General features: G+C 42.9%; 1 protein-coding gene across 1 annotated transcript in view; it reads left to right on the forward strand.

The window, feature by feature from the left end:
- The first annotated feature begins 381 nt into the window (after positions 1-381).
- The window catches only part of LOC121615845 (contactin-associated protein-like 5), a 71707-nt gene continuing 59618 nt past the window's right edge, over positions 382-12470 (forward strand). Inside the window, exon 1 of the mRNA XM_041950315.1 lies at positions 382-516. Coding sequence (XP_041806249.1) covers positions 444-516 — 73 coding nt within the window. The 5' untranslated portion in view covers positions 382-443. The remainder of the gene's footprint in view (positions 517-12470) is intronic.

Raw genomic sequence — 12470 nt, forward strand, 5'->3', positions numbered from 1 at the left:
ATTAGCAGCCTGCCACATCACTCCAAGCTCAAAGCCTCCTCGTTATTTTACGAGAAAGTTATCTGAATTCACAGACGCACATACGGGAGGAACTGCCGCTGCGCGCACGGCTCCTCTCCGCGGATCTTCGCTATTGTTCTGCATTTTTCCAGCCGCGCTCGGGCATCGCGATGCTCCTCTTCTGCCAGTAGACTGAAACAGAGGGAGGGAGGGAGGGGGGAGAGAGAGGTGGGCCGTGCCTCGCAGAGAGAGAGAGAGAGAAAGAGAGAGAGAGAGAGAGAGAGAGAGAGAGAGAGAGAGAGAGAGAGCGGCGTCGTGGGAGCGGTTTGCTCTTCCACAGCAGACTCCTTCTTACCCTCCGTGCTGGAGGAGCGAGGAGGCACCTGTCCTCTGTTTTTTCCCCTCTCTGCGGACACGGATAATACCGCACCACCGCTGGGAAGATGGTTTTTCCGCTGCGTATGGTTACCCTGTATACCCTGAGCGTGTTCAGCGGCGCGTCCGCCGCCACTCACTGTGAGTATTTTACCTTCAGCTCACCTGTAAGCGCCTCTGCTCCGCAGCCTGTCAGACAGAAGCTGCTCAAAGCGGCCAAGTTTGCCTGCCTATCAGGGCATCGTGACTGTCGAGGCGCATCTTGCGTGTTTGTTGGTCATTTGAAGTGCACTTTGAGGAGCGGGCCTGCCCGGAGACCCGGACGCCCGCTCTGTGCCTGCGTGATGCGGATAAACAAGTTGTTGGCGCGTCCTCGCCCGTGTTTCTGGCGTGCGGGGTGGACTCTGGGGCGTGCGATGAAGGTCAAGCAAACAGGTTCATCTGTCTCCACTGAGAAGTGAGCGGCGGCGCGAGGAGCCCGCGCGCTCTGCCCGCAGCCTCAGCTCACTTCCACGCGCGCTCGCCGTGGTATTTTCAAGAGTCGCTCTTTGGGCATGTTTTGCTGATGTGTGTCGGGGGAGAGAAAGTGCTGACTGGCCACAGCTGTACTGTACAGACGGCCGTGAAAATCCCACCCGCTGCCACAGCCTGCCGACGCGTCCGCGAAACGCAGATTGCTGCTTCTCCCCAAAGGCTGCCGATTCATATTGAAGCTGGGCAGCTCGAGCTTTGTGTTTAATAGCGTGAGTGCTTCCAGTGGTGTGTGTGTGTGTGTGTGTGTGTGTGTGTGTGTGTGTGTGTGTGTGTTGTTTCATGGAGAATCGAACAGTTTTGATAAACCATCCTTATAGTCGTTTCAAGCATAAATGACAAAAAAAGGCTTTCAGCCTCTCAAATGTGAAGGAAAGTGAATATTTGCCGGGGTTGAATATAGCTGATGTGACAGAGAAAGCAAGTGTTCTTTTCTGCAATTTCTTTATATTTATACATCAAATGATAATTTAATTAATCAGGAAAACAATCATCAGATGAATTGACCCTGGTGCTAACCCTGTTGTCTTGTTGAAGAAAATCTGTCCATATCATCCACATGGTTGCTTTTAATAGCTGTCGAAGGGTTTTTTTTTTTTTTCATTTTTAACCCATGTTGCAGAAAGTCCTTTAGAAATGTGCAGTGGGAACAGTAAGCACAGATAACATCAGGTTTAAACTCCTTGTACCCATATTAAAGAGAAATCCTACAGATATTCAGGCCACTGTTAACAGTGTGTTAAGTTTCTGGTATACATACTGCACTTAGCTGAGGCGTTCCTGATATTTAGGCACATAACAGGAAGTTATTTTGTGTTTTAGCATAAAATGTGTGTGTGTGTGTTTTATTTTTTTTTATAAAGGAAAGAGTTAAATGGCTTGAGTTTCTATGGTGGCCTTGAGGGTCAAACAACATTTCACAGCACCCAAGGACATTTCAGATTATGAGAAGGGTGGGACAGCACTTCTTGTTTGTGATTTGGAGGGAACCCAAGTCAATTCAGGGATTACTCAGCGTGTGAAGGTGGGTTGGTGCTAGATCTTGGAAGCCATCGGCTATTGTCTGAAGACGATTTAGCCCACGGTGTAGCCAGCGGATATCCGGATAGCAGATATCTGTACCAAGACTTCCTCTTCCGTGGGCCGTTCATTGTTTACAGTGCGATTAGCAACTTGAGATGCGTTCTGACGACAATGACAATTGCCTATAAACAGATATCTGCATGTGGGAGTGCAGATAAATACGAATAATAAGATAATAAAAGCTAAATTGTCATCAGAAGTTAGCCATTGGGATCCCAGATCGCAGTTCCTCCTCCTCCTCCTCGTCTTTTGTGCTCCTCAGTTTACCTGCATGCAGCCGAGGTCCCCACAAATGCAATTGGTCAATAATCCTCGGCCTACAAATGGAAACCAGAACTCTAATGATCCGACATCTTGTCCCTTGACTCCAGATCGTGCATTCATACGCAGATATCTGTTTAGAAAGAACAGTGGTAGAATGGCTCAGCTGGAGAGATGCTCTAAACTCTACTCTGCTGTGATTGGTTGTTTTGCTGTTGGACAACTGATGACGCCCTGGCCATGTGTTAGCATGTGCTAGCATGCCAGCTCATCCAGCTCTGACGAGCCCTTCTGATGTCACTTGTAGAAGAGTAACTGTCTCCTCAGTCCTGATTCTGTCTGCATGCTTTCAGGGCTCCACAGGATTTTTTAAAGGCATGATATGTTGAAAGCATATCAAGAATTACGTCATACGAACGGTTATAATGTTCCATTTTGATTTCAATCTCCTCTTACATCCTTTCAAGAAATGACACTGCTGAGAGTAGGACACAATAGAACAATGAAATGTCATTGAAGTGTCACCAGGGGCCTGGATTCTGTCCAATCAAAAACAACAAGCATTGTTCTTCCTTCTCTGTAATCTGAAATGTCGTGTTTGCTCAAATGAATGGCATGTTTTGTGAAATGTTGTAAATGGTAAATGGGCTGTATTTATATAGAGCTTTTCTTGTCTTAAGACCACTCACAGTGCTTTTACAACACGAGTCAGCATTTACCCATTCACGCACACATTTATTCACTGGTGGCGAGCAGAAACCATTCACACGCACGCTCGCACACTGATGACACAGCATCAGGAGCAATTTGGGGTTCAGCATCTTGGCGAAGGATGCTTGGACGTGTAGACAGCGGGGGCCAGGGATCGAAGCGCCGACCTTCTGATAAGTGGACAGCCGCTCTGTTGTTTTGTGAAATGTATTTGGTGAAATGTTGTGCTTTCTGACATGTTGTGCTTTCTGAAACGCTGCGTTTTGACCCTCAGGTGCGATGGCCAACAAGGGCAAACACGCTACGACGGCCCAAAACATTTCCATTTGGAGGAATGTACTGCAGCTTCAGACACGACGCCAATTCAGAAACACAAACAAAAATCTACACCAAATACAACAACGCAAAGGTGCTGCAGAAAGCCAAAGCAAATGCATTAACAGCAAAAATGCTGCAAATACAGAAATGATGCAAACTCTGAAAAAGAATGCAACAGAGAAGTCTTCTTCCAGGCCTCTAGGGGGAGCGCTAACTAACAGTTTAAGATGAGACAGTGCTTTCGATGTTGGAAGAAAAAGACTACAGCCAAATTTTAAAGATTACGTGCCATTTTCTTTTACGTCGCCTCTTTACTCTTTACACGTTTCTGCCTGCATCAAAAACAAACGTCGAAATCAAGTTGTTCCACCCAGCGCTCCCCCTAGAGGCCTGGAGTGCGTCAGTTGTGTTGACTTTTTCTGATGCATTTATATCTGTATCAGCAGCGTGGTTGCTGTTAATGTGTTTGTTTTGGCTTTCTGCAGCACATTCCTGTTGTTATATAATTATTTTGGATTCTTGTATGTGGATTTGAATTGGCATTGTTCCTGAAGCTGCAACACATATATCGTAATGGAAATGTTTTTCGTAATGCCCTTGTTTTCCACCGTACTTGGCGCCACCACAAGTCACCACGGCTGAACAAAGAGAAATCCCACCCAGCTCAACTCTATATTTAATGGGTTACTAAGGGGACAGATTTCCAAGAGGTTTCCTGTGGACAGTCTTGCTTGTATCTCCACTTTTACACAAAATCTAATTTGAGGATTGTCAAAATTTTCTGACTTAAATTTACTACGGACATTCCTGCTCCCAGGGGATGAACCTTTCCATTTTGGATGCACACAATTTATAAAAAATAAATCATGTATTATTTAAATTTCGAGTCTTTTGGTCATACTTCAGTGCTTTTTGGTGAGCACATTGTTGCATGCTTTTAATGGCTCCATAATCTCTCCCTGTAGCTGCTCCCTCAGGACAAAGCTTTCATTTCCGGCCCTGCAAATAAGAATGACAAAGTTATCAGTTTAGTGCCCATGTCACACGCTATTTATGTGGAATGTAGAAAATTTGTCATGTCAAAAATGCAAGAAGTGATTCCTAACAATGAATGAATGTGCGTATTCTCTCTGAGGGTGAGTGTTTGGGTTGTGTTGTGGTTTTTGTAAAGGTTTCTACTCTTTTATGATCAGCTCTGACATGCTGTGCTGAGATGAGATGGTGAAATACTCCTGCAGGTGGAGGGGGCGACCAGACGTGTGTCATGGCCGCTTTGTGTGGCCTTTGTCAGGTGGCGGCCGCTTCCTCTCAGAAGTCCCTCTGCACTTTCTGTAGGCTTTTCAAAGACACAATGGCAACTACGTCACTGGATGCATTCAGCCTGTCCTTTTGCAGCAGAAGTTAATTGATACTGTATTGGCACGACCTTTACAGGCTAATGGCCAAATGACTGGCAGCAGAGGAGCTATTCACAAATGTATTGAAATTACATTTTTTTCCTTTGTCAGTCTTTTTTATTAACACAGTGCAATTGAACTTTATCGGCCACGAGTGGAAATTTGTGTGGAGCTCACTAGCACTAAATGTGTGAACAGTGATGAGGTGACACAGGGGTTGTGTGATGTCTTCAAACGTACATTGATCTTTGTATGCAGTTCTACGCACACTTCCACCACTGAAAGCTCTGAAGTTTGTTACTGACTTTAGCGGCCGTGTTGACCTCTCTAGCTAGAGAGGGTTCGTATGAACAACTAAGACGGCCATGTCAGGACGCTGAATTGTATGTTAGCACACTTTCTGTTAGTGCCCTGCAAACAAAACACTGGATATTCCGGCTAACACTAAAGCCATGCGCAGGTTAGTTAGTTAAGGAGGGTGGCGATCAGTTTCCATCATGCAGTCATGGTGCATTCAGTGTTCAGATTAGTCAGGGACTTGGCTTAGTATAGCATGGTGCTGGGGCCAGAGGCTGCCTCCCAGAGAAGAGGAGGAACAGGCCCTCTTATAGTAACTCCAAAGTCTCACATGTCTTTTGCACTTGCCAACGGTAGGCCTGCACTTTGAGTTTGCTTAGATTAATCAATTAATCATTTGGTTTATTCAAATATAGAAATAAATGTCAAATGGAGGAGCTGGAACCTGCAGATGGCATTTTTTATTGAAAATCTTTAAATTGATAAAAAAAAAAAAATCGATCACCAAAAGAGTTTAGGATTGATTTTCTGTTGAACAACAAACATCTATTAATGGTTTAAATAGTAGCTTCATATTAGTATTCTCAGCACGTACAGACACAGGACTGATTTGCACATCCTCTTTGGCATTGCCGATAAGAGTAATCAGACAGCCTCCTTCACCCGGCACATCAGCTGTATGCACTCGCTGTCGGCCAGTGTGACGCGTCTTTTAAGGGAACGTTTCCTGCTACGAGTGGAAGCGCGAGTGTTTTAAAGTTTGCTTTTGGCCTGAAAAAGCCGGGGCTTTCATTACCAGATGATATGACACTCTTCACCACAGGTCCGTGGGAGGAATATTGCTACGCTCTCCGTGATTCCCTCGCAGCAGGTGGAGACCGCTGCACCATGCATCCATCTTTAATAAGCTAGAATCGGTTTCCGATGTGGCGAAGAGCCTCACACATATATTAACTTAAAATTTCATGCTTCAAGTTAGCTCAGCGAGTACATACTTCACAACTAATTATTTCCCATCTGAAGCACCTAGAACGTGCTGGTGCAGGGCTGGCAGAGATGACGGCTGGTGTGTGTGTGTGTGTGTGTGATGGAGAAGATGCACCTGGAGATTCACTCGGCTAATGAATGTGATGCAGGCGCTCAAGGAACACCTACTGCCGTACATATTCAAGGCCTGATGAATTTATCAAAAGGTAAATGAGGCAGAACGCTGCAATGCCACAACGCAGGCACTTTTCCTCACGTTTAAACATACATTACATTTCTTCTCAGACAAAACCAACTGGAAGGAGTGTGCAGTGTAAACAGCCGGGCTGGCCTCACAACGTGATATTACTGATTACGCTGTAATGATGCAATGCAATGACAATAGATACAGAAATAGCACAGTGTGAATATATGACGAGGCTGCTCTCTATGTCATTCTGATCTGAACACGAGGGTGAACCGTTCCTACAAAACATACCAAAGTTTTGTTTGATATTCATGGCATGTAGACTGAATTTGGGTGTCATTTTGACAGTTTTTTATTAATTCATTTTTTTATTTATTGTAATTTATTTGTGTGTCTCATTATTATCAATTTGTTTTATGTCATCTTTTAAAAACTGGATTAAAAATAATTAGTGGCAGAATTTTCATTTTAACTAGAAGAAAACTGAATCTGGTCTGAAGCTAAAAAAAAAGTCTAATGAAAACGCATCATGAGACAGAATCACTTTCAGAAATGACTGAAACGCAGCTGTCTCACAAATACTCTGCACACACGCGCAGTTGCTACCTTCCTGTACATTTTAATTTTGGATGGAACTGCTGTCAGATGTTGTGTTCCGTTCTGGACAGAATACTTGTGAAAACTTGTGGAAAAACCAACAAGATTACATTTTCACCCCAATTAGTCTCAGTCATCAGAATGGATTCATATGGGATAAAGAGCGCTGCTACAGAGGGCTGTGTTTATTCAGTTCAACTGAGTAAATACAGCATTTCAAAGCTCTCTGCATGATCTGTGCCTGACGCAGCCCTGCAGAGACATGAAATGAAGAGACTTTAACTGTTTTTATTTTATCCATTCAAAGCATTTTGCCTCTTCTGACGCATTTCTATTGAATTATTCGGCTGTGCAGATGCTGCTGTCTTCACACTGTTGTTTCAGGTCTTCTACTCATTATTTGAATGCTTGAAATGTTGGTAAAGTATTTTACCTTCACACTACAGAAAGTGTGGTGTGAGAGTGCTTCTGTGACACAGTATTTATTTGAAATATTTTAATAAAGAAAATAACCAGGCGTGAATGTCTTTTTAGCAAATCATGTAAATTAATTAAATAGCTGAAAAATGAAAGTAATTATTATTATTTACTTTAATGCAATAATGTTGCAAAATCAATTAGCACTCATTTATTGACACCATTGTTTACAATTATCTACAGCACTATACTGTGATATGACAGGAGACATATTTATATCATGTCACAATATTCACCATTATGTCAGCCACCATTATTGGATGCAGAAGGAGGTGAAGTGGCGTGCTGTATGTGTGTTTCTGCTGTCAGAATTCAGTCCTCAGGAAGCTAATGGTACAAAGACGCTGTTCCGCCCTGCAGTGCCCCGCAGATTCAGTCTACAGGACAAAATGTTTTTTGATTGTAATGAGAAAGAAGAAAATACAACAGACACATGATATGAGACTATTTAGAGAAATAATTTCTGCCCGGTCCCTGGGGAGCAGAAAAAATCTATTGTGATGAATGTGGCGCCAGTGGAGGCCTTTCCATTTGCAGCTGTGTTGGTCATACAGTGATGCTGCAGCAACTCCCAGTCTACAGAGTGCAATGAATACGCTTCAGATAGATGTGGAGTCTGTAACTTTCATCCTCTATTTATTTTCAGTGTTACTGGCAGATGGTTTGAAAGGATTATCAACGCCCACTCTGTATCGACTGTACCAATAAGATTGATGCAATAATCAGCAAGAGACGCTTACAGTGACGAAAAATGAGACAAAAAAAGATTATTTTTTGAGCATTCAGACTCCAGGATGAAAAAAAAAGGTGTTAAATTCAAGCCGAGGCCTGCTCGCACTTGCCTGAACACATTTCACATTCTTAGCACAGTTTATTATTTTATGTAATTGCACTGTATGATTACCTGTGAATTAGACACAGGCCTTCTTGTGATTTGATATTGATTATGATGCTTTCGGGGGGGGAATTATCTGAAGGGCCTGCTACACAGCAACGAGCCGCGCTAAAGAACAGGAAGCCGCTCTTACACAACCACAATGCAAAAACGGCTGATTTGGCTTGGAGCCATTTGTCGGTAAGCTGCAGTCGATATTGTTACCGTGCGTAAACATGGTTGTCCTGCATGGTGTTGTGGTGTGTTCCACCCTTATTCATCCTATTCCAGCCGCTTTCAGCCAGTAAATATCTCGAATCAGACTGAGAGCAGCACAGTGACACAGCATCATATCGAGAAATGTATCCTGTCTTGAGTGACTGCCCGTGCACCACCACGCTCACATACACAATGCAATGTAAAGACCGAAAATCAATCAACTTCTGGCACTGGTGTGACACTCCCTGAACCCCCGTGAACCATTTACTCAAGGCAAAACTGCTGCTTACGAAAGCATACCACTCCACGTGAACCGCTCTCTACAAACATGTTTTCCTCTTGTCTCAGCTGAATCAAGCCCACGAAATCCATATAGCTTCTTTTTTACTTGAAGCTAAACGATGCTTTTGTATACATCTTCTTAAGCAGATGATGCCCCATAGATGTGATATAATTAAGCTTCTTTTTCATTTTGGAGCATTTTAAAGCAAACTGCCTACTTTTTGGACAGAAGCATGAACAATCAAATCATTTAATAAACGCAGTAAAATTGCAAACACAGATGCAACCACTCATATTCCCCTATTACTTAAATTCAACCATAATATCATCATGTTATTACCAAGAAATTAGCTGTTAATGGCTGCCACCTTTCTAATTACTACAGGGTATTATTATCCCTCTGTTAGCAAGATATTATCCCATTATTACCATGTCTTTGCCAAGCTGTTTTGCACACTGCTCCCAGCGATCCTACAGAAAATCAACACAAATCCTGTTTCACTACATTCCTGAATGAGGGTTGAATAATTAATGTTTGGTAGATGAGATGTGTATAATCACTAAAGCTGTCGATCGCCCAGTAAAGCATCTCACAGGCTGCCTGTAAATGCTTATAGGTCCCTTTAGAGTATATGCAGTGTTCAGAGAAATGAAGTGCTACAGTAAACCAGGCTGCGTTTCTCAATCATTCGTATTGATGTGTGCTTCCTTGAATTCAGCCAGCGTTTGGGACTAATTGTCAACCGATACCTCGGCTCTGTTCAGGCTATCGCAGAGCAGAGGTCACCGAGCCCCCCCCCCCCCCCCCCCCCGGCCTGTGAGTCCATGCGAGGTATCATATGAAGCTTTATCGATACCACACAGAGGTCTGAGGCTGCTCTGTTACCAGATACTATCGCTGTACCCTTTGATATTATTGACTCTGTGGTCTGTGTTGACTGAACTTACGCACCCTCCAACAGGCTGCCTTTGTGCTTGTGGGGTTTATCGCCGCTATAAAGGTGCCATGCATATGGTTTTGAAGTGTTTTATTGACCCATAACAGAACATTACATATATTTTGACATCGTTTTTTTGTGTTATGACAGAACAAAAGCAAGCCATTAGCATGTCGAGCACCGTCTTGTGCGTATCAGTGAAGCAATGGTTGAAACCACTCCACAGGTGAAGAATGGCGGAGTTACTCATTTCTTGCTTTTAATAATCTCTTTGTGGCCTGTAGACTTGCTGACGCATTAGTCACAATAATCCCTCACAGAACGTTAATAGATGACAACTCTGATTAATCGCTTAATTCATTTATCAAGCCAAAAAATAAAAAATACAAACAGTCTCTCCTTTCATAGCTTTGTGAATAAAGGTTTTTATGGACTGTTGGCCAGAAAAATGATGCTGTTGGAAAGCATCGGCAGTGCTAGCTCCATACAGAAGTCTCTCGTATTGCTGTGTTCCACGTTCTGTTTAATGCTCGTTTTCTCAATTTCTATCACGATCCTTTATTCTGAGCTTGTGTAAATGTTTGCTTTAGCTTTTATTGTCCCCCCCCCCCCCCCCCCCCCCCCCCATCATTAGGAATGACAGGGGAAGCAACTAATAGAACGGGATGCAAGTTGAGTTTTAGTGGAATAAACATCAGCACGAAAGCACCAGCAACCTCTTGTTTGTTTACATAAATCATGTTAATTCAGTTTAGTTTCACTCCATATTTTTCCCCTGGTCATCCACACCCCCCTGCAGTGGCTCTATGCCCCCCTCCACAGGGGGGACCTGCCCCCCAGCTTGAGATCTGCTGTATAACTGAACGATTATTATAAATTAAAAGAAATTATTAGCTGCTTAAGAGAAAAATAGTTGCAGCCTCAGCTGTGGAACGTTAAACTGCCTGCCTCTTACAGTCAGCTCCTCAGCTATTCGGTAATGGAGGACTTTATGTGCAAGGACAGACACACGGAGGCTTTGAGAAAGCCATTTGAGTTATTTACAATTTCTATTTCATTTTCCTTGGCTTCTCTGTACTTTATGGAATATTTGGAAGAAGAAGTAACCAAATTATTTACATCTTGTAAGAATATAAAACAAAAGTACTCAGTTTGGTGCATTTCTCAGATCAGAATTGAAATTCTCAAAGCTCCCTCTTCGAGCTCCACATTACCCAGTTACTTGTGCACCTCATAAAAGCAATTTCTCACTCTTTTGAACAAATTGCAAACCCTTTGGTACTATTGTAATGATTATGTGCAATTGTCTGCTGTTTGCAGCATTATCAATAGCTTATGTCACGTTGATCAAAACGCATTATACTGAATCCTCCCTGAAGAGTCGTACCCCCACAACATGTAGCAGAACTCATTACATGCAAAATGGTTAAAGGAGTTGTGCTAATCTGTCAAGCATATTGTCTGTACATTTCTATTAGACTTTTTATGTGTCCTGAATTGATGAATTGCTTGCAGGTGAATCCTGACTTTTGCTAATGACGGGGAATGTGTGAAGCGTCACATCTACCAATGATCAACCAGTTCTCTAAAATGACTCACACTTGCATCGCTGTGGCCTGACAGGAGCGTCAGGAGGTGCAAAAATCCTGCACTGTGATTCCCCTACAGCGCTGCATGTGCCCTTCTGGCTAGGGGGTGTTTATTCATTTTTTCCCTGGTTCTTTGCTGCACTTGCTTTACTGCAGGGTCATAGTCTGACAACAAACTCCAGTACAAACCATAAAGACGTAAATATGAATCCTGTCAAATCTCTTACAGTCTCCCACATACAGCAACATGTAACTTTGTGCTGTTGAAATGGATATATACCACACAGAAGAAGTGCAGCCATGCGCATTTTCAATCATTGTCATCGAGACCTTAGCCATAGTTTACCTGGGGAAATACTCGACAGAGCACGCTGTTAAATTGACAACATGGCAGCATCTTGACTACCTCGTGTGTAAAATGGACTTGTCACTGTGATGGCACTGACGTGTAAATGAATAAATCTTAATAACATAGATGTTTACCTTTGAGAGATGATTTACTGCAGGTGATCAGCTGTGCGCTGCTGTTAGAAGTGCGCTCAGCGATCTGCGATTGTGAAGGATGAGCTGAGAAATGAGCCGAAGCTACTGAGAAAAACTGTAACATCTGTTTTCATTTAAGAAAAGATCAAGAAAGCAAGAAAAAAAAGGAGAATAGATAAAAGAAACTAATGGACAATAACAAATAAAATCAGCTACACAGGCTATGTGCATTATATCCTAAAGCGAATATAAAATATTGCCTTCTGAAGAATGGCTCAATTTCACAGTGGGAAATTTTGAATTGCACATGAGTAAGAAATGAATAATAAAATACAATGTCTGCTGCACTTTTGCACCATAAAAATATGTAATCACAGTAAAACATGTAACATTGCACACGTTTCACAGATGGAGTGGATGCAGAAAAGAGACGTGTGATGTTGTGATGTGAAGCAGCATCAGCACAGTGCTGCGTTAAATTAAATGTTGCTGAGTTAAACAGTGAGGATGCCGATGGAATAAAGGACCTGCGGTAGCGTTCTTCCACAGGGGATGCAGCATTAAACAAGCACTTTCATACTGCACATAGATCCATGTTTCATGGCCATGACCGACATAAACGCCTGTGTGCTGTGGATCAGCTGCTTTTATTCAAGACGCATACTAATACTTTACCTTAGTAAAAGTCAAAATACAACAACAACAAGTATACTCTGTTTCATGTGAAAGAGGTGGAGAGATACAGGACTCAAAGGTCTGTAACTAATCAGAATGCTGAATGCCTCGGCCCTATATGTGAGACGTGAGCTGCGTTCACGTTTTGCCGCTGTAACTTTAATCACGTGGGTTTGATCCACCCAGCGA

This window comes from Chelmon rostratus, chromosome 13 (genome assembly GCF_017976325.1).
Source record: "Chelmon rostratus isolate fCheRos1 chromosome 13, fCheRos1.pri, whole genome shotgun sequence".
Taxonomy (NCBI): Eukaryota; Metazoa; Chordata; class Actinopteri; order Chaetodontiformes; family Chaetodontidae; genus Chelmon; species Chelmon rostratus.